Raw genomic sequence first — 21,601 nt, forward strand, 5'->3', positions numbered from 1 at the left:
AGGCATCACGTATGAGGTTCTTCCCCTAATTTTATCCTGACAAATCACCATCTTGTAAGGTTTGCAAGAGTGTGACTAGTCCAAAATTGCCAAACCAGCTCAAGTGGGGATCTAGATCTGATTCAAGACCCAGTAGCAAGGCCCCAGTTCAAGACCTTGCCTAGACTACTGGTTGTCAAAAATAACACCCAGACAGGCATCAATCAAGAGGCTTTGGGAAAGGTACATAAAGAATGTGGAGCTGGGAAATTCAGCATGGTTGGCAATAGAATACAGTAACTTTATTGTCGCTTTGAATGTACACTAATCAACATACATTAAAATGAAATCTTGTTGCATACAGCTTTCAAATGGTCGCCACCTCCAATATACACCATGAAAGAATAAAAGAATGAATGAATAAATAAAGGAATGAATAAACAAATGAATAAATACATACAAAAATATGCATATACCTACATATATTACATGACACAGAGAAACAACACAGTGTAGTTTGGATGTACACATGTACATGGTGAGAAAAATAAATCTTGCGAGTTTGGATGGCATAGGAAACACGGTTGTTACAGAATCTGGTAGTCCTGCTAGAAATACTTCAAAACCTCCTCCCAGAAGGGAGCAACAGAAACTGACTGTAAAGTGGGTGTGTAGGGTATCTGACAATGCTTTGAGCTCTAAGTACATAGCACTTATAAGTAGTATCCTGAATAACAGGAAGTGAGCTTCCTATAATCTTCTCAGTTGTCCTTGCCACTCTCTGTATGCACTTTCTATCTGAGGCACTGCTGCCGCCTAACCAAACAATGATGCACTTTGTTAAAATGCTCTCAATCATGCCTCTGTAAAAAGTGGCCAGGACAGAAGGAGAAAGGTGTGCTCTTCTCATCTGACACAGAGAATGGTTTGCATGCTTCACTAAGGATGATGTGTGGAGAGACCAATTCAGATTGTTAGTTATCTGCACCTCCAGATACTTAATACTGTTGACAAAATTCCACTTTGTCAAAGGATAATGCCAATAAAAATGCCCACTTGCTGCTCAGCAGGAAATGATGAGAAGTCTCCACTCAGTGTATTGGTTCATAATGGTCCATGAGTTGAACATATGTATTGCCGTTCCTTTTTTGTGTCTCTCACTTGGATCTTATAATACTTTCCCTAATAATAATAATAATAATAATAATAATAATAATAATAATAATGAATCGAGTTAAAAAGGTAAAGAATTGGACATCACCTGGAAAGGACCAATTACATGGTTTCTGGCTCAAATATCTGACCAGTTTACATGCAATATTGGCCAGGCAACTGAATGAAATTTTACAAAAGGGCCAAATTGATGAATGGTTGACAACTGGAAAAACATACTTGATTCAGAAAGATCCAACTAAAGGAACAACACCTGAAAACTATAGACCAATAACATGCTTACCAACAACCTTCAAATTACTCACAGGCATTATTGCAGATAACATGATGGATTATTTGGAAACAAACAACATCTTGCCAGTAGAGCAAAAAGGCAACAAAAGAAGGAGCAGGGGCACAAAAGATCAGCTTCTAATTGATAAAATGATATTAGAAAATTGTAAGAACAGAAAAACGAACTTGAATATGGTCTGGATTGATTACAAAAAGGCATTTGACTCACTGCCACATAGTTGGATCATAAAATGCTTAGAAACAACTGGCATTAGCAAAAATATTACATCCTTTACTGAAAAGGCAATGAAACAATGGAGAACTGAGTTGGCAGTAGGGAATGAGAGCTACGGAATGGTTAATATCAAGCGAGGAATTTTCCAGGGTGATTCACTTTCACCTCTTCTCTTCATCATCGCAATGATCCCACTATCAGTAATCTTAAAAAAAATGAAATTAGGCTACCAAACAGCCAAAAAAGCTGAAAAAATTTCGCATTTACTATATATGGATGATTTGAAACTCTATGGAAAGTCAGAAATAGAAATCCAATCATTGACAAATACAGTCCGAGTATTCAGCACCGATATTTCAATGCAGTTTGGCATGGAAAAATGCGCCACTGTATCCATAAAAAGGGGCAAAATCACTGCATCTGAGGGAATTGAAATGCCCAATGGCCAACTAATTAAATGCAAAGAAAATGAAGCCTACAAATACTTAGGCATTCTGCAGTTGGATAACATCAAGCATGGAGAAGTAAAAACTATTGTCAGACGAGAGTACACCAACAGAGTTAGGAAAATTTTGAAATCTAAATTGAATGGTGGAAATACAATCAAGGCCATAAATACCTGGGCAATACCAGTTATAAGATACACAGCTGGCATAGTTAACTGGACACAAGCTGATTTGGACCTTTTGGACCGAAAAACCAGGAAACTAATGACAATGCACTACAGTTTACATCCACGTGGTGATACTGATAGACTATATCTGCCACGAAAATCAGGTGGCAGAGGATTATTACAAGTGAAGCAAACAGTTGAAGAAGAAAAACATGCACTGGCTGATTATTTAAAAGAAAGTCAAGAACATCTATTAATCGAAGTAAAGAACAAAAATCTACTGAAGGCCCAACAGACAAAACAAGAATACAGAAAAGATGTGATAAAATCAAGAAAGGAGAGTTGGCAGAACAAAGCACTACATGGTCAATTTCTGGAAAAAATAAAAGATAAAGTGGACAGGGAACAAACTTGGTTATGGTTAAAAACAGGTACATTAAAGAAAGAAACAGAGTCACTAATCCTGGCTGCGCAAGAACAAGCTATCTGCACAAATGCCATTAAGGCCAAAATCGAAAAATCCTCTGATGATGCCAAATGCAGACTTTGCAAAGAAGCTGACGAAACTATTGATCACATACTCAGCTGCTGTAAAAAAATCGCGCAGACTGATTATAAATTGCGGCACAATTCAGTAGCACAAATGATCCATTGGAATTTGTGCAAAAATTATAATATTAAAACAGCAACAAACTGGTGGGAACATCAGCCTGAAAGAGTCACAGAAAATCAGATGGTCAAGATCTTGTGGGATTTCCGTATACAAACCGACAAAATACTGGCGCATAATACACCAGACATCACACTGGTTGAGAAAAATAGGGTCACAATCATAGACATCGCAATACCAGGTGATAGCAGGGTCGCCGAGAAGGAACATGAAAAAATCGCAAGATACCAGGACTTAAAAATCGAAATTCAACGACTATGGCACAAACCAGCAGTGGTAATTCCAGTGGTAATTGGCACACTGGGTGCTATTCCAAAAGCACTGGAATTACATTTAAAACAGTTAAAAATTGACAAAATCACCATCAGTCAAATGCAAAAAGCCGCACTGCTTGGATCTGCACGCATATTGCGAAAATACGTTACGACGTCCTAGGCCCCTGGGTGGGGCCCGACTAGTAACCAATGCCAAATCCGGCGAAACAACTGGCCGCTGTGATACAATTGTATAATAATAATAATAATAATAATAATAATAATAATAGCAATAGTAATATTGTAATAGCAAAATACTATGCCTAACCCAGAATACTGTACAGCTTTCCTTAACTTAAGAAAAAGATGGAGAGAACTTGGCTACTTCCCAAATGCCCTTTGTCATCCTGGTTCTGTTTTCATGTGCTATTTACTACCATCTGAAACTCGATATTGTTTAATACCTGCAGAAATGTATGCTTACGCTATCCTCAAATAAACAAGCCACATGACAGCTTAATAGTTCTTATAAGATAATGAAACTCAAAGCATCCAGCCTATTTTACCTATTGCAAATTTGGATAAATAGTATTCCAAGACTCATTTCAAAAGTTTCTTCCTCAAAGATTAAGACTTGATCATATGAACTGCTCCCATAAACTATGCAGACTTGCAGTGGTTTTAACAATAAATTGTTATAAGCAATAAAGTCAGGTCCCTGGCAGTCTCTCAACTAGATTGTTTTCTTGTAGACATTTCATTACCAAATTAGGTAACATTATCAGAAACAACCAAGCTCAGAGATCACCAAGGAACCCACGGTTCAACTGTGAGCTACAAAGCTTCTCTTCTATCAAAAGCAATAAAGTGTTATCCGAGGGATTCACGGTGTACAGGTAGTCCTTGATTTATGTCTGGTGGCTTAACAATCATTCAATGTTATAACAAAGATGAAAAAAGTTACAACCCATTCTCATAGTTACAATTGCTACACCACACCCATGAGCATGTGGTTGCATTGCTAGCACTTGGTAACCACCTAATATTTACAACTGGTTGCTGCTTCCTCTGGTCACATGATCATATTTTGAGACTTTGACTTTGGGACAGCAAAAAACACCCATTGGATAAGCCGTAGGGCCTTTTCAGTTGTTGCCCCCATCTCTAGAATAGCATTCCCCCAGAAACTAAATTGGCCCCACATTCCTCTAAGTTTTCAAAAAGCTATAAAGCTATAAAGACCTGGTTCTTACAGCCCAATAAACCGCAATAAATTAAATCCAAAGAAAACAGAATTAAAACCAAAATGTTTAAAAAATCTCAAATTCATCAACCAAGAAACAGATTTATTTAGTAAACTTATATGTCGCCCATCTCACATAAGTCAACAGAGAGATGGTATCATTCCCCACATCCCTCTTAAATACAAACTATTTTTTCTAGCTTGTGGGAAGCCCTCAAGATGAATACTAGCCAAGCCTTGACAGGAAGAAGACAGCAAAGTACAGGGGCTACCAAAGAAAGAGGCTAACAGCGAACCCAATTTCCATTACCTCCTTCACCTGGTACCACTAACAGTTTTGGCCAAGGAGCATGCATTGCATGGGTCACTATTATGTGGAAAAGAAATTCTCAAGATATAAGCAACTAGGTGATAACCTGGTGTTGCCCAGGTATTTATTTATAGGGGGAAAATATCAGGAGCAAACTTAATTTCTAATGTTGGATTTTCCCCCTTACCAGAGGGAGCCCCCTTGTGGAGCACTGTGAAGCAGTTACCACGGCAACTCCACTGCTCTGTACAGTACAAGCCATTTTAAGGCAGTACAGCAGAAGCCATTTGAAGGCACAACAGGCTGTACCTTAACAGAACACACACCCTGAAGGGTGTTAGGGGAGTCTTACCCCCCCCCCCAGTATTTGTTTTCAGAGAGTAAGTCATCTGTGTATCAAGTTTGGTTGAAATTGCTCGAGGCGTTCCAGAGTTATGCACACACACACACACACACACACGCACACACAGAGAGAGAGAGAGAGAGAGAGAGAGAGAGAGAGAGAGAGAGAGAGAGTGTGTTCATATATGGCTTTAGAGATACAGTAAAAGCAGGATTTTGGATTTCAGATAGAAACATCTAGTTAACCAGTGCAGAGCCCATAACACAGTTATAATTTTGGTATGTGACTTATTTGCCAACCTGCAGGTTGTGGCATTTGAGATCAACTGAAGACTATTTTAAAATGTCTTGAATTCCCCTCTCCATATAGATGCTACCTCTTGTATTTTTCAAAAGGTTCCAACTTGCTGCTATGACCAGAAGGGTGGTCTCCAGCCATCCCACGTTTACTCACCAAGCTTGCGGCTTCCTCTTCACCATGCCCTGGCGTCGCCACTGAGAGTGGGGGCTGAGATGGTAAGTCAGCTGCCTGCAGAGCTTCTCCATAGCCCCTAGTGAATCCCCCTCCTGCAGCAAGAACAAAAGAGGAAGAATCATTATTGACAACGAAGCCATGGAAAGGAACTAGCCCGAAGGAGATTGTCTGTAGACAACGTGCATGGCCTCTTGAGAAGCTAGTTGGAGAAAAAGGAAACTAAGCACGGAATAGCTTCTGAAGGACTCGGGCCTCTCTGGATAAGCAAGCCACCAGTTCTTAGCCGACTGAATGGGGAGGAAAAGGGATTGAAGCTGGCACGCCCTCTCTCCCCCTTGTGATGAATCTCACTCTTCTACAGACCAATTAAAATTTTAACATATCAAATCCCCAAGTACTCAAAACTCTGGTGTGGTAATTAAGCCAACATGATTGATCAATCTCTCATGGTCACTACTGTTTCTTCCAAGGGTTAACACCATTAATTAAGATTCTTAGTGTGCTAAACAGCAGCCTCAGATTGCCCCAGACAAGCCCAGTGAAATACAGCCAGCCCAGTGGTGAATCTTCAAGCATCATTATAGATCGGACAACAACTTGCTTCCACCATTGTTACCTTGAGACAACACAAGATTCTTAGAATGATCCCCATCCATCTAGTTCTTTCACTCACTGTGAAGCATGCAACAGAGGAATGCTTAGCTCTGTTTTGTCATTGATTCAGGGAGCTCTGCAGCGAGGTTAGTATGCATAGCATGTTTCCACTGGAGAAGAACTGTAGCCCACAGCCTCAGCAATGACTCAGGAAGTGCAATTACTTGGCTTGGCTTGCTATCTTTCACGCAGAAGTTGCTGTGATTTCACCCTGCTACCAACCATTGCGGTTATTATGGGTCGTGCACAAGAGTGGATTCTGCGTGCCAGAGAACACCCTCTGTGTGCAGGGAGAGACTCTTTGCAGACCTCTGCAAAAGCACAACAGGGAAGATGGGCAAAGCAAATCTGCTAACCAAACAGCCTCATTTACTTATAGGAAGATTCTATCGCTTTGCTGCGCTGCAAATAGCCGTACATTTTCTCACAATCCGTGTAAAAAAAGCAGCCAAAGGAAACAAGAGGAGATCCAAGACGAATCACACATGCACACGTACAAATCCACAATGTGGCAAGTTCAAAAGGCAAACACGTTTATTTTAGGCAGGCTTTGGGATGGATGAGAATGCACCCCTTCCAAGCTGCATACACCCCACAGGGTCTTGCCAGTGGCACACCTGGGCGGGCATCTTTATCTGGCAGTCCCCATTATCCCTTGCCAAACAAGTACCAACAAAGCACTGGAGCAGAGCCAGAGGGGCTATGCCTCTCATATGCTGACCCAGCTTCCTTTTCCATTAACTACTGTCTGTATCAACTCTGTCCCCGCTGTCAGTAACAATATCATCAGACCATATTTTTAATCTTTTCCTAATGATGCCCTACCAAAAAGAAAGCAAGAAAACCCCATCAGATATTTGCAGGAACATGGCTAGCAGGGCTGTGTCTTTTGACTGGTATATATAGTTACTCAAGAATATGTGGTAGGAAGAAAGAGGGTAACCATGATGCAGATGTGTAGTTGCAATCAAATCAGACTCTAACTAAGATAGGAGGAGGATGTGAATAGAGGCCAAACAGGAAAAACAGACTGGGCTGTCCAGCAAAAAAAAAAAAAAAAAAAAAGTTCAAGTAGGAGAACTTCCAATAGAAAAAGGCTGAGATTAAGCAAAGGGGCATAAAGCTACCTCCTATTAAAGCCAATGACAAAAGTAAAAAACAGCAGAGCAGCATTGAAAGAGGATTCAGCTCAACTCCCTCCAACAGAACTTGCTTTTACTCAAAGGCAGCAGACGATTTATTAGTATTTATTTGTCTTTCCTCCAAGTACCCAAGCATCCTACATTTGTTTTACCCTTGCAACAATCCTGCCCAAAAGCATCCGTGGCGGACTGTGGATTTGGAGCTGGGCCTCCCAGATTCTACTCCAATACTGACAGGCCTATTTGATTTACACATACCATTATTCTCACCAAAGTAGCCATCATCTTCTCATTGCATCTGCTTACTGTCCCATTCCTGGAGATAATGCTTCCTACTTTAATCAAGGAATCAGAGCTGATTATTCAAAGTGAATTAAAAAGTCTTAAGTGGGGGGCGCGATGGCTGCCAAATGCTAAGCCCTGGGAAGGTGAAAAAAACATTTGTAAAGTTTCATGTTGTCTGTGGCTGTTTTGATTTTACGTCAGGTTGTTCCAACCTTATTGGAAGTTTTCCAATGCTGTCCTCACTGTTCTGGAAGTGCTTCACACTCAAAGCAGGGCCATTTGAGGCTCCTAACCCTTCTTGAAGGGTCAAAGCTGCTTTGGAACACTTCCAGGAAAACCAGGGCAGTCCACGTCACCCTATGGATGTAGAATTTTGAATCTAAGTTATTATAACTACTTGGCTTGTTTCCATCTTGCTCAATGGGAAGTACAACAAAACGTGTCATTTAAGACTTGCAATTCCCAGAGATAAAAACCCCAACAAAGAGCCCCTGGGGGAATTCTAGTTCTATGCCTCCCCCCGCTAGTCTATAACTCACTTCCAAACTGCCTTCCTGCACTCCTTTAATTTATCATGTTCAAGTGTCACCACTAAAAATGACTCTTGGAATATTATCAGTACTGGGAACTCAATACAGCAGAGCTGCAGCCAGTAAAATTCCAGGCATGCCTTGAAGTCTGTCTGGTTTTCCATATTAGGGGGTAGAAAGGAACCTCTCCCACCCAGATTTAGTCACATGCCACATCTTTTGCCTAGGTTGGCAACAAGTAACTGCAATACCCATACCCTTTCTCTTTACTTATAGCATACTGTCTGTCTGGGTAGTGGGGGAGCATGAACATTACAGAATGTCCTGGTTTTCAGCAACGTTTCTGCTGTTTGAACACAGTGTTTAGTACCAAACCCTGTTATTAGTTCCCTCTACTTTGGACTGGATCCACCCTACTTCTCATCGCAGGGAATTTGTAAAGCTGAAATTAATCACTGCCTTTATTTTCAAGTCAAAGAAAATGATGTCATAGAAAGGCTTTAAAAGTCCCTGCTATGCTAGCAATCTCCTTGGCAGGTCATTTTAGTGAATTTAATTCATTCTGGGAACCTGGAATGCTAATCCCAGGAGAAAGGGAGGGGAGGGGGCTTTGGCTGTTCAGAAGAGCTTTGGTTTATGCCCAGAAATACTCTTATAACATGTTCAAAGATTTAAAACTGCGTGGTCTATAGCCCAGAGCTGACTTACTTTTGAGCTTCATGCAGAAACAACAAAGCCAACTTCAATGGCAGCTTCTCAGTCTGTTTCTAAACCCCAGGTGGAAGGGAGACGTATGAGCAGGAGATGCTGGTGAAGCCAGACTCCCTTGGCCCTACATCCACTCCTAGGGAAGTTAACTAATTACTCTATAGGATCAACCCCCTACTGAATTTGGGGATGAATTATTTATCAGATGCTGTGAAATATTCATGGTGACCTATTTTACTTAACAAAGTAGGCCCTTTCTGGAGGTAGCCTAGCAGCATACACCTATGGGCTGTAAACCTGCTCTGGAAAAGTATTTTGGAGGAAGGGAATTGATGTTTTGGAGAACTTGGTTGTACCATTATAAAGTGTGCCAATATTATTCTGAGGGTTTCTTTGTTACTGGCAGTTTTTTAAATTAAGGTCAGCAGCCACTTACCAAATCTTTCTCACATAAATACTTGTCACTTGCTCCTCCATTTGTAATGACCCTAAACAATTTCGAAGTCCTTCAGCCAGTGAGTTCAAGCATCTGTGCCAACTGAGACACAATTCTTCAGGCATTTGGCACAGCTGCTGATCGTAAGTCTCCCAAATAATACCTCCTACTCATCATATATGAGCTTGCCCCTCCTAATACCCACTTATTCTATTTTTCTCAAATACAGATACACGTAATTAAGTGTCCATCCAACCAAGATGGGTGGCAAGATGGGCAGCAAACAAATTTCATAAGCACACAAACAAACAAATAAATTTCAAATTTGAATACATGGATAGAATCTGCCCAGAATTATCTGTTTTCAATTTGGCCTCTCACTGGTGCATTCACTGCTGCTGTAACTGTGGCTTGTCTCTTCTTCTTTCTCCCATTTTTTCCAAGGGAGTTGCATTTCCACATAGTATGTCCAAAACATGCTAGCAAAGAGCCAGAGGGCTAGGCTGTATTGTGGTCAACTAGAGGTTCAGAAGGTTCTTGTTTAAATATCTAATAGTCTCTTTTGACTACGACTACTAGATATTGAAGGGGTAGTGTCTTCCAGAGTTTTTGAGGCCTGAAACAGATGAAAACAACAGTATAAGCCCTAGCATTATAAAAATATTACAAGATATCTGAGATAGGTTTAAGGATTAAAAATCCATACACCTATCTCCTTCTCCTTCTCCACCCTCTCTCTCCTCTTCCTCCTCTTCTTCTGCTCCCTATTACAGATTAACAGAGCTGGAAGGGACCTTATAGGTCATCTAGTCCAAACCCCCACCCAAGCAGGAGACCCTACACCCATTTCTGGCAGATGACAGTCCAGACTCTTCTTGACAGCTTCCAGTGATTATTATTATTTCTTCTCCTTCTCCTTCTCCTTCTCCTCCTCCTCCTCTTTCCTCTCCTCCTCCTCCCCCCCTTCCCCCTTACATTGTTTTCAGGAATAATATGGAAGTAGATTTATTGTCGACTTCCAGTTTGATATACATCCACGGGATTTCCAGCTAGTACAAATATGGTCCAACCTGATAGCCTGTGACATTCAACTTAGTGCTGCCACATAATTGGTAAGTTCTAGGCAGGCAGGCAGGGAAGCATGTGCACGCACACACGCGCGTGCATGGAAACACACGCACACACACACACACACACACACACAACCATGGATTTGCTGGTCCCAAGCCTGGATAAATGGGGATGGCCGAGATAAAACCTGGCAACCTATCTTGTAAAACCCAAAAGATGTTATAGGAAGCCTTGCAAATGAATCAGATATGGCAGTGATGGTGAACCTTTTCTGCACCGAGTGCTGAAAAGGTTGCACAGAAACGGTGCACACACGCTCGTCAGCACCACGCTCCAGAAAAGCCAAACTTCGGGGTTCTAACGCGCATGCACGCCTGACTATTTGCTGGCCAGCGCGCATGCACAGGCTGGTTTTCAGCACTCCCGTGCACGCGAAGGGATCGTGCTCTGGAAAAGTAGAACTTCCAGGTTCTGTTGCTCATGCGCACCCAATAATCAGCTGGCCGGCATGCATGTGCACACCAGTTTTTATCACTGCAGTACCAGCAAAGGACAGCTGATAGTGGCATGTGCATGCATGTCAGGAACCAGGAAGACAAACAGGCGAGGTCACGCGTGCCGGGAGACATGGCTTCGTGTGCCACTTTGGGCATGCGTGCCATAGGTTTGCCATCATGGAGATATGGTGTCAATGATAGGACTCCCAGGTCAGAAGCTATCCAACAAGCTACTAGGGAAGCAAGCACCTGCAGGGAGTAGTCAAGGCATCACTGGTGCACCTGGGGTAAATCTAACACACGTTGGTAAAGCTGCACCAAAACACATGGGTGGCAATGTGGAATGTTTGAGGAATGAACCAGGGTAAATTGGATAACATGAAACAGGAGAGGGCCAAGTGGAAAATTGACTTCCTTGGCGTCAGTGAGATACACTGGATAGACAATGGCTATTTCTAGTCTGAGGAATTCACTATTTATTACTTAGGACATGACATCAAGAAAACAAATGGATTGGCATTTATCACAAGCAAGAAACTCACCCAAGCAGTAGAAAGCTACTTCACGATTAATGATCGCATTATAACCATCTGAATCTGTGCCAAACCCCTCAGAATCAGACTTGTCCAAGATTATGCCCCAATGACCGACGCAATGGAGCTTGAAATAAGAGAATTTCTACGCCAGCATCAAAAAAAACCTCTGAAGCAAGTGACCAAAAAAGATATCGTTTCCATACTGGGTAATTTCAATGTAAAAGTTGGCACCCAAGCAGAAAAAGGGCAGCTTTGAATTTGGGAAGAAGAATGATGCAGGGAGTAATTTGGTCAATTCTGCCATGGAAATTGATTTAGGATCATGACTACCAGGTTCAAACAGCACAAGGCTTCCATACACTTGGACTTCAGCAAATGAGCTGCACTGTAATCCAATTGACTATGTCCTCTGCAGCCACAGATGGACCAACTCAGCTATCACTGTTAAAGACATATCCAGTTGCTGATTGCAGTGCGGATCATGGAGAGTTGATGGCTCCGATCAGAGTCAAATTAGAAAACACCAAAAAGACGCCACCACCAAAGAACTCTGGTATCACCAAAATCTCATCCATCCATGCAATTGAGATGAAAAATAGGTTTAAACTACTAGATGCTGCTAAGAAGCTGTTTAACAAAGAGTGGCAAGGAATTCAACTGATCATCACTGAAACAGCAGTTAAATGCAAACTGTACAAAAAGCCCGAGAACAAGTATACATGGCTCTCAGATGCCACCATCAGAATAGTTGAGTGAAGAAAATCAGCCAAAGGTGGAAATGCAACTGAGGAAACAAGGAGACTGAATACAGATTTCCAAAGAGGAATACATCAGTACAAGTCAGAAAGATTTGAACACCATTTACTGCTCATAAAAACATCATCACGAGCAAGTAGCAGAAAGAATTGTCTGGCCAACAAGATGGCAAGAATATACAGAAGAACGATATGCCAGCAACAGGTCCAGTCTCTTCAGGATGAAGAAGAAAGAGAAGCAGAAATAAAACCAGCCATCTTTTAAGAGTAAGTTTTGTGGACAATGAGCCAACTTGCCAAAGAACAAGGCCTCGAGCGTTCATACAAGCCCCACAGAACTGTTGAGGCCTGTATCACCCACAACTATCACAGCCTTGTCCCAGAAAACTTAAGAAATTAATACTTGGCCGTAGGATTGGAAATGATCCATGTTAATTCCATTCCCCAAAAAAAGGGTGACTCCAAAAATTGCTCCAATTACCACATAATTGTCCTCATCCTATTAGCAAGATTCTCCTTAAGATCATACAACATCTGGCACTGACCATCAAAAGAAAATTACCAGATGTTCAAAATGGCTTCAGAAGGGGTCGTGACACTAGTGACCATACTGGAAATCTACATTGGGTCATGGAAAAATCTCAGGATTATCAAAAGAATATCTACATCTGCTTCACTGTCTACAAGAAAACTTTGTGACAAGCTGTGGAGAGCCCCAGAAGACATCTGGTCTAGTTGGTGCAGTTACTCAACACGTATCAGAAAATCACTGTGAACATTATATGGAGACAACTGGTTCAAGATAAAGGAGTACAGCAAGATTGCATTCTTTCACCTTTCTTATTCAATCTGTATGCTGAAGTGATCATAAGGAAACTTGGATGAAGGAACATCAACAATCTTCAATATGCTGACAACACAACTCTCCTCTCAGAATCCAAAGTAGGCCTGAACATCAAAAAGACCAAGCATACGACCAGTGTGAGGAATGGAAATGTCAAAATAACAACTGATGATGAAAGAGATTGAATGTGTGCAAGAATTCACCTTCTTAGGATCACAGATTGATCAAAGCTGTCCAGAAATAAAACATTGAATCACATTGGATGTCACAGCAATGAAGACTATAAATCAAGTATTGAAGTATCAAGTATCATGGTATTGGACCTGGGTACTTGAGAGACTGCCTGCTGCCAATTACCTCCAACAGACCGATTAGATCCCACAGACTAGGCCTCCTCCGAATTCCATCCACCGGCCAATGCCAATTGGCTACCACCCGGAGGAGGGCCTTCTCTGTGGCTGCTCCGGCCCTCTGGAACGAGCTCCCTGTGGAGATTCAGACCCTCACCACCCTTCAGGCTTTCCGCAAAGCCCTTAAAACCTGGCTGTTCCGACAGGCCTGGGGCTGATGAGTTCCCGTCCCCGCTCGAATTGTGTGGCTGTTGATTGTTTTTAAATTGTTGTTGTTGTTTGTCCGTTGTCTTTCTTCCTGTTTGTATCCCCCCCCCCTTACTTGGTTTGTGAGCCACCCTGAGTCGCTCTGGGAATAGGGCGGCATAGAAATATAATCAAATCAAATCAATCAATCAAAAGCAAGGACATCAGCTTGGCAACTAAATGCAGATTAGTTCATCAGAAGACACATAGAGATGAACAACATCTAATACCACTCAAAGACAATAATAAAGCCCAAAAGGAAACAAAAAGACCAAAATATCTCCTCACCAGCAATCAATACTCATATGAGCAGAGATTAACACCAAGATTAACACTAGACCAACAATCAATCAAGGAACCCCCAATGCGGAGAAACAAGGTAACAGTAAACAACAGCCTAACTAAGAACACTCTAGTACAGTGATGGCGAACCTATGACACGCGTGTCAGTGCTGACATGCGTAGCCATTTGGGGTGACACGCACAGGATTTCATGCGATTCATCCTCGGCTCCTGCACGGCCGCTGAGGATGAAAGAATCTGTGCTGGAGGAACGGGGGGGGCGGGACGTGTGATCTCCCCCGCCCACACTCACTTACTGTATCACCGCCGCCCCTTTCTGAGCGCAGGGGCTGCTGGTAAGGTGTGCGTGCCATGCGCACACACGTCATCAGCGCGGCGAGGGAGGACCCACAGGAGAGGAGCGCGGGAACAGTGCGCTGTTTATTTATGAAAGGCTCTACAAATTTAAACTCTGCAAGTTTGAGCATTGCTCACTCCATAGCTCAGCATGCAAAAGCGCTTAATGAGGGAGAATTTATTAAAGAAACTCTCCTAAGATGTGCACCAGTTCTATTTCACGATATGCAGAATAAATATGCAATTATTAAGAGAATATCTGAGTTCTCTTGGGGCGGGCTGGAGCGGCATGTTGATGAGGACGTGGAGCTGGAAGCAGCCAACTCCACAGCCCTGGTTCACGGCACCCCAAACAAGTTCAATAATATCAAGGGCAACATACGAAATCGACTGATGAACAAAGAAGTTACTAAGCAGGTATGTTAAATAATTTGTTTTTGGTTTATTAAATACAATTATATATTGCAATTATACATTTTTGTAGTTTAAACTATAAATTGCGCAAAATTATGTTTTTGTCGAAGTGACACACAACGCGAGTTATGCTCGATTTTTTGCCGATTTTTGACACACCACGCCAAAAAGGTTGCCCATCACTGCTCTAGTATATGAAAATAAGAGCACACCCCACTCCCTTCTAGCATTGATGATGCTATCTAGTTTGGTAATAAAACGTGTGCAAGAAAACCACAAAGCTCAGAAAGTGCCAAGGACCCCACAATTTAACCCCAATCTACACATATTCTATTCTATTAGCAATCAGTTTCTATTGTCATATTTCCATAGTTACCTATGATTGTAAAAGTTGGACCATGAAAAAAAATATACACAAGGAAAATTTGTTCAAGCTGTAGTGTTGGAGAAGGCTCCTGCACATTCCTTAGACAGCAAAGGTGACAAAGAAACAAATACTGGAGCATAGAAAACCATGCAGATCACTGGGAGGCAAAATAAAAACAAAACTGTCTTACTTGCTTCAGCCATGTCATGTTCTCAAACTTGCTGGAAAAGGCAGTTATAGACAAATTTCCTCCAGGAAGATCTGTCCTTAACTCATCATTTGGGTCTTCCAACAGCGTATCCATCATCTTTGTAACTGAGTCCATCCGCCTTGTTGCTGGTCATACCTCTCTTTTCTACTTTTCCCAGCATTACAGCCTTCTCCAAAGAGCTAGGTCTTTACATAATATGTCCAAAGTGGGATAATTCGAACCCAATATTTTGTACCTCAAGTAAGAATTCTGGGCTGATTTGTTTGATAACTCATTTGGTTCTTTTTGTTTCTTCCTTTTTGGCTGTTTACTGTGTTCTCCGGAGTCTTCCCCAACACCAAAGTTCAAAAGTGTTAATCCTTCTTATCTAGAATTTTTATTTCCATAATGTGTCACAAAGCATACTGTTGCTTGCAAGGTTAAGATCTCTATAAACAATAATGGCATTTGAATATCTTTTCCAAGGTCTTCATAGCTGTTTTACTAAGAGTTAGTCTGCAGTGTATTTCTTGACTCTTGTTCCTTATAATGGTTGATTCTAAAAGGCAGAAGCTGTCTATCACTTTGATATATCTTCACTGTCGGTTCCAAGGCTAGTCATTGTCTTAGTTGTTATTTGTTTGCTATTTTTATATTTAATTTTAGTTCCATTATACTATATGTAATTTTAGTTCCATTTTTCCACTGTGCTCCTATTATCATTAGAGCTATCTATCATAGCTATCAGAGTAAATCCATCAGTGCAGTGCAGGTTACTGATGTTTTTTCCTCCAATTTTAAAACCAAACACATCTTTTTCCAATCCGGATTCCATAAATATTGAAAAATATTTTTGAGGAAAAATACAAAAATACACAAAAAAATTATGTAGGGCAATAAGCCATACTCAAGACAGAACACGAAGAAACAAACTGATTCTAGATCAGTAAAGAAGTGACACCATATCATATACTCTCCCCTTAGTTATTCAACTTATATGCTGAATATAAATTCAGGGAGGATGTACTGGAAGAAGAAAGTGTTAAAATTTAGCAGGCAAGACAGCTTTCCCAAAGGATGACTGTTTTTCAAATGCATCCAGGTTTTTGAGCAATAATGTCTACAGTTGCTTTCTTTGTTTTCATTAGGGATTGTCTTATATTCTTCTCTTTGTTTCTCAACAACAGACTCCCCATTCATAGGTAAATATTTGGAGAAAAACTTAGTTTTCTTATAGAAACTATAGCTGATGAACAATGGGTTAACCCATTGTGAACTCCAATGTGACTTCCAAATCCTAGTCAAACAACTCTATGATGTTTCCCTGAAAATAAGACCATGTCTTATATATATATATTTGCCACCAAAAATGGTACCAGGTCTTATTTTGGGGGGGAGTTGTTATCCACTGACACACTTGCGTGTGTCACCCCCCCAGCCTCCTATTCAATGTCAGAAGCCTTCAGAAATTTCTTCTGCGGCCGACAAAGCTTTCCTGAAGGCCTTTGCAGCCAATAACAGAACTCGGGATCTTAACTAGGGCTTATTTTGGGGGTAGGGTTTACATTGGACTCATATAAAAATCAAGCTAGGACTTACTTTTGGGGTAGGTTATATTTCAAGAGAAACATGGTTATTTCTCCTCCTCTCCAGAGGTGGGTTGCTCCCGGTTCAGGCAAACTGGTAGTAGCGGCGGCGGAAGGCTCTGCCCACCTGCCCAGACACTTCTGTGCATGCACAGAAGTGTTGCGCATGTGTGCAAGCGCGGGGGAGGGAGTGTGCCCGAACCGGTAGTAAAAAAATTGGCAACCCACCACTGCTCCTCTCCATTAGAAAAGATAGTTTTTCTTTAGGAAACATTGCCTGAGATTCTCAGAGTGCTCTGTGCTTCAATGACGAAGATACTTCCTGGCAAACACTAGGTCTCAGGTTAATGCCTGTCCTTTCCAGATAGAGCTGGGCCTGTGACTTCGGATTAACTGATTCTAATCAGCAGAGACAAAGACGGGCCATTGTTTGACTAGGCATGAAGCAGTTTCCCATGTTCCTATTTTATATCAAGTAAAGTTGTTAAACGTATCACCAAAAATGTTCAATACATTCTTGTTACACTGTATAATTGTCATGGAACATGATTATAAAGGAACAAAGTTAATTAATATCTTAGCAACTTGAAATGCATTTTGATACACAGACAAAATGCAATTGTATTTTATACTGCCGCTTTGCTCCATCATTTCCTGGGAAATAGTTTCTACAAATGCCTATGTTAACACTAATTGGAGCAGCCAACCAGATCTAAGATACTTTAAAAAGTTCCAGATTCGTATCCTGTTAATGTCTTATTGGGGGCACTGGCACAAATTTAGTTCTATTTGCCAGGGGCAGCTGGGAACCTGCTATATGTATCAGCATAAAGATGTCATCACAATCATCTCCTCCTATTAACAATAGCCTTGTGAACATCCCATCACTGAATAAGCACCTAATATTTCACAGTTGGGAGGAAATACTGAGACTACACAGAAGAGGAAGAGTTTATAATATCTGATGCCTATCAAGATCAAATCAGGTCTGATGCAGTGGTGAGTTTCAATTTATTTTACTACTGATTTGTTCACATGTGCAGAAGCGTCCGGGCAGGTGGGCAGAGCGCCACTACCAGTTCGCCTGATCCGGGGCGAACTGGCAGAAATCCACCTCTGGTCTGATGGCTGCATTTAACCAATTCTGGCCAATTTTGAAAAAAAAAACTAAACAGGACCAAATCTAGTTATAACTGGACACCCCAAAGGTGCTTTTTCAGGAGGCAACTGAACTTTGTTTTTTTCTTTGAAGACATTTCATTTCTTATCCAAGAAGCTTCTTCAACTCTAACAGGATAGTGGGGAATCAAGGATTTATATTCCTTGCAGACAGCTGGTCATTTGCATCCTTTTAGAGGGTCTTTGAAGCACTTGGAGGTTTGTCTATGTCCTCAGGAGCACACAGATAAACCTCCAAGTGCTTCAATGGCCCTCTAAAAGGATGCAAAGGACCAGCTGTCTGCAAGGAATATAAATCCTTCCATTCCCCACTATCCTGTCAGAGCTGAAGAAGCTTCTTGGATGAGAAGCGAAATGTCTTCAAAGAAAAAACAAAGTCCATTTGTCTCCTGAAAAAGCACCTTTGGGACAACCATGACCTGGATGACTGAGAATCTCTACAGACTCATGACTGGACAGAAAACTATCAGGAAATTCCCAAAATTTAGATTAGACTAGAGAGACACAAACATCCCAAATGAAACCAATGGCAAGCCAGTTGCCAAGCAAACAGTATGGAGGGTTGATGTAGCCACCAAGAGATGAGTTCCCTCTGTTACTTCTGTTTACATTTTTCTACACTCCATCACTGCATAACGTTTCTCAATTTAAAATTTTAAGATTTGTAGGGTTCAATTCCCAGAATTCCCGATGCAAGCAACTGACGGGGGAATTCTGGGAGTTGAAATGCGGACATTGTGAAGTTGCTAAGGTTGAGAAACACTGAGCTAGAAAATTGCTGAGAAAGGACAATGATTAAAAATGACAGTTTAAAAGTCTGAAGCAACTCTCTCTGAGCATCCAAGGGCAACTGCTCAGAACCCTCCCTTCCAAAGCCAAAAGAGAAATAGTTCAGCCAGCAACATCAGCAGATACCTTCCCTAGACATAATTGTAGCCATAGCAGGTCCAAGCCCTATCATATTAAAAAGTTAATTTAAAACTGGGGTGTAATCAATTCCTGGTGCTTCTGTGAACATATACAAAAATTTTCTTTTTTCTTTTTTTAAACAAGGTGATAAACAGTATAATTAAGCAGTCTCAGGGGTAGGGATTTGGCGTTTTAAAAACTGGTTACCAAGCTGGCGCTTCCCCTTTCCCCCTCCCGACTTGTTCCAGCCACCCCCAGACTTTAGACACCCAGACTTTGGACCTCTCAGAACCTTAGGAGAGGGCGAAGACAAGACATTCCCCTGCACATTATCTTCATATCCCCTATGGACCGTTATTGGTGATTACCCTAAGCTACATCTTGATTTGGAGGGTGCGAGGCTGCAAAGTTGCTGCTTGTTAACATCTGGCGTTCACGCTTTGCCTCCCTCCACCTATAACCACCTTGCACAATACGGACTTTGGACCTTGGCCTTGGGTCTTCCTGGGACTTGGAGGAAGGGAGTTTGGCTCTCCCAGAACTTATAATTTAAATCGTGTGCCTGCGCAATTTTTAATGTGGTATGCTGAGTGTATGGGATTGTATGTGATAGTGTGAATGTTCCCACTTTTATTGTTATTATCGTTGTATTTTCTGTGTTTTTAATTATAATGTGGGGATTGTTTGTGTGAGTGCCTGAGTATGTTTGATTCGGAGGACCTGCCGGGGAACGCGGGGGTCGCCAGGGTGGTTGGGGGGACCACGGCCACGGGAGTGGGTCGGAGCATTGCGGTCGTAACAGGGAGGGGCAGATATGGCGGGGACTTTAGGGCTGGCCATTACCGGGGAAGGAGGGCTCGCTACATCACAGAGATCCCTCCTTCCGGCCCTATGAGTCCCACTCCGAGGCCAGATGGCGCGAGTAATCAGGACCCTGGTCTCAGGCTGTTGTCGCTAAATGCCAGGTCTGTTGTTCACAAGGCTCCCCTCGTCCGGGACTTAATTTTAGACGAGAGGGCAGAAACCTGGCTGGGCACGGAGGGAGGAGTCCCCCTCGTAGAGATGTGCCCAGACGGATTTCAGGTGCTTCATCAGCCGAGAGCCCAGGGAAGGGGTGGGGGTGTGGCTATCGTTATCCGGGAGTCTTTAGCACCTCTTGGATCCCTGCTCCAGAGCTTGTCGGGTGTGAGTCCCTGCTGGTGAAGTTGGACCTCAAGGGTCAAGTGGGTCTTCTGCTAACGTACCTGCCTCCCAACAGCGTTGCAGCAGCCCTCCCCTCGCTCCTCGAGTCAGTAGCCGAGCTAGCAATTGAGTTCCCCAGGCTTATGGTTCTGGGGGACTTCAATTTGCCTTCGCTCGGTGGTGACGGAGCGCAGGAGTTCATGACCTCCATGACAGCCATGGGTTTGACCCAGGTAATTTGGGGCCCAACCCATTCAGCGGGTCACATGCTCGACCTCGTATTCCTCTCGGAGCAGTGGACTTGTGATCTTGGTCTGAGGGGTAATGAGATCATACCCCTGTCGTGGTCAGACCACTGCCTACTGAGGCTTGACTTCCGGAGGCCAAACCCCCACTGTAGGGAGGAGGAACCGACCAGGTGGTTCCGCCCCAGGCGACTTATGGACCCTCTAAGGTTCCAGACGGAGCTTGGGGTTATTCCTGATACTCTCGCCCACAGTTCGGCGGAGACTCTGGTTGCTGCCTGGCACTCGGCGGCATCGGAGTCCCTCGATCGGATTGCGCCACTACGGCCCCTCCGGGTCGGTGGATCCCGGAGGGCTCCTTGGTTCACCAAGGAGCTCCGGGAGAAGAAGCGCCAAAGGAGATGCCTAGAGCACCTGTGGAGGTCCGATAAGTCCGAATCGAACCGAGCACTTTTGACAACATGCACCAAGGAATATATCAGGGCATTGAGGACAGCAAAAAGAACATATATTGCCACCTTGGTTGCGTCTGCTGAGTCCCGCCCAGCCGCCCTGTTTAGGATAACCCGCTCCCTCCTAAATAGGAGGGATACGGGGGATCCACTGCAGGGTAAGGCTGAGGATTATGTCCAGTTCTTAACGGATAAAGTTGCTCGGTTTCGGTCGGACTTGGACTCCACCTTTGCAGATCCAGCCGAGACACAAGGGGATAACTTGTCAGACCATCTCTGGGTTGAGTTCCAGGATGTTGCCTCTGGGGATGTGGACAAGGCCATACGAGCTGTGAGTGCCTCCACCTGTATACTGGACCCGTGTCCCTCCTGGTTGGTTGCCAACAGCAGTGAGGTGACACGAGGCTGGATCCAGGCGGTCGTTACCGCCTCCCTTCGGGAGGGGCACTTCCCCACCACACTTAAAGCGGCGGTGGTGAGACCCCTCCTGAAGAAACCATCTTTGGATCCAGCCGTTTTCAACAATTACCGTCCAGTCTCCAACCTCCCCTTTGTTGGGAAGGTTGTTGAGAAGGTGGTGGCCTTCCAGCTTCAACGGTCCTTGGAGGAAGCTAGTTACCTTGACCCCTTCCAGTCCGGCTTCAGACCTGGTTACAGCACAGAAACCGCTTTGGTTGCATTGACCGATGATCTCTGGAGAGCCAGGGATGGAGGCCATGCGTCCATCCTGGTTCTCCTTGACCTCTCGGCGGCTTTTGATACCATCGACCATGGTATCCTTCTGCGACGACTGCGGGAGGTGGGGGTGGGAGGCACT

The 21,601-nt window shown here is 43.0% G+C and overlaps 1 protein-coding gene across 1 annotated transcript in view; it reads right to left on the minus strand.

Moving 5' to 3' along the window:
* The window catches only part of LRRC75A (leucine rich repeat containing 75A), a 67,355-nt gene that overhangs the window by 12,693 nt on the left and 33,061 nt on the right, over positions 1 to 21,601 (minus strand). Inside the window, exon 3 of the mRNA XM_032216909.1 lies at positions 5,547 to 5,659. Coding sequence (XP_032072800.1) covers positions 5,547 to 5,659 — 113 coding nt within the window. The remainder of the gene's footprint in view (positions 1 to 5,546; positions 5,660 to 21,601) is intronic.

The sequence above is a fragment of the Thamnophis elegans genome, chromosome 4 (genome assembly GCF_009769535.1).
Source record: "Thamnophis elegans isolate rThaEle1 chromosome 4, rThaEle1.pri, whole genome shotgun sequence".
Lineage (NCBI taxonomy): Eukaryota > Metazoa > Chordata > Lepidosauria > Squamata > Colubridae > Thamnophis > Thamnophis elegans.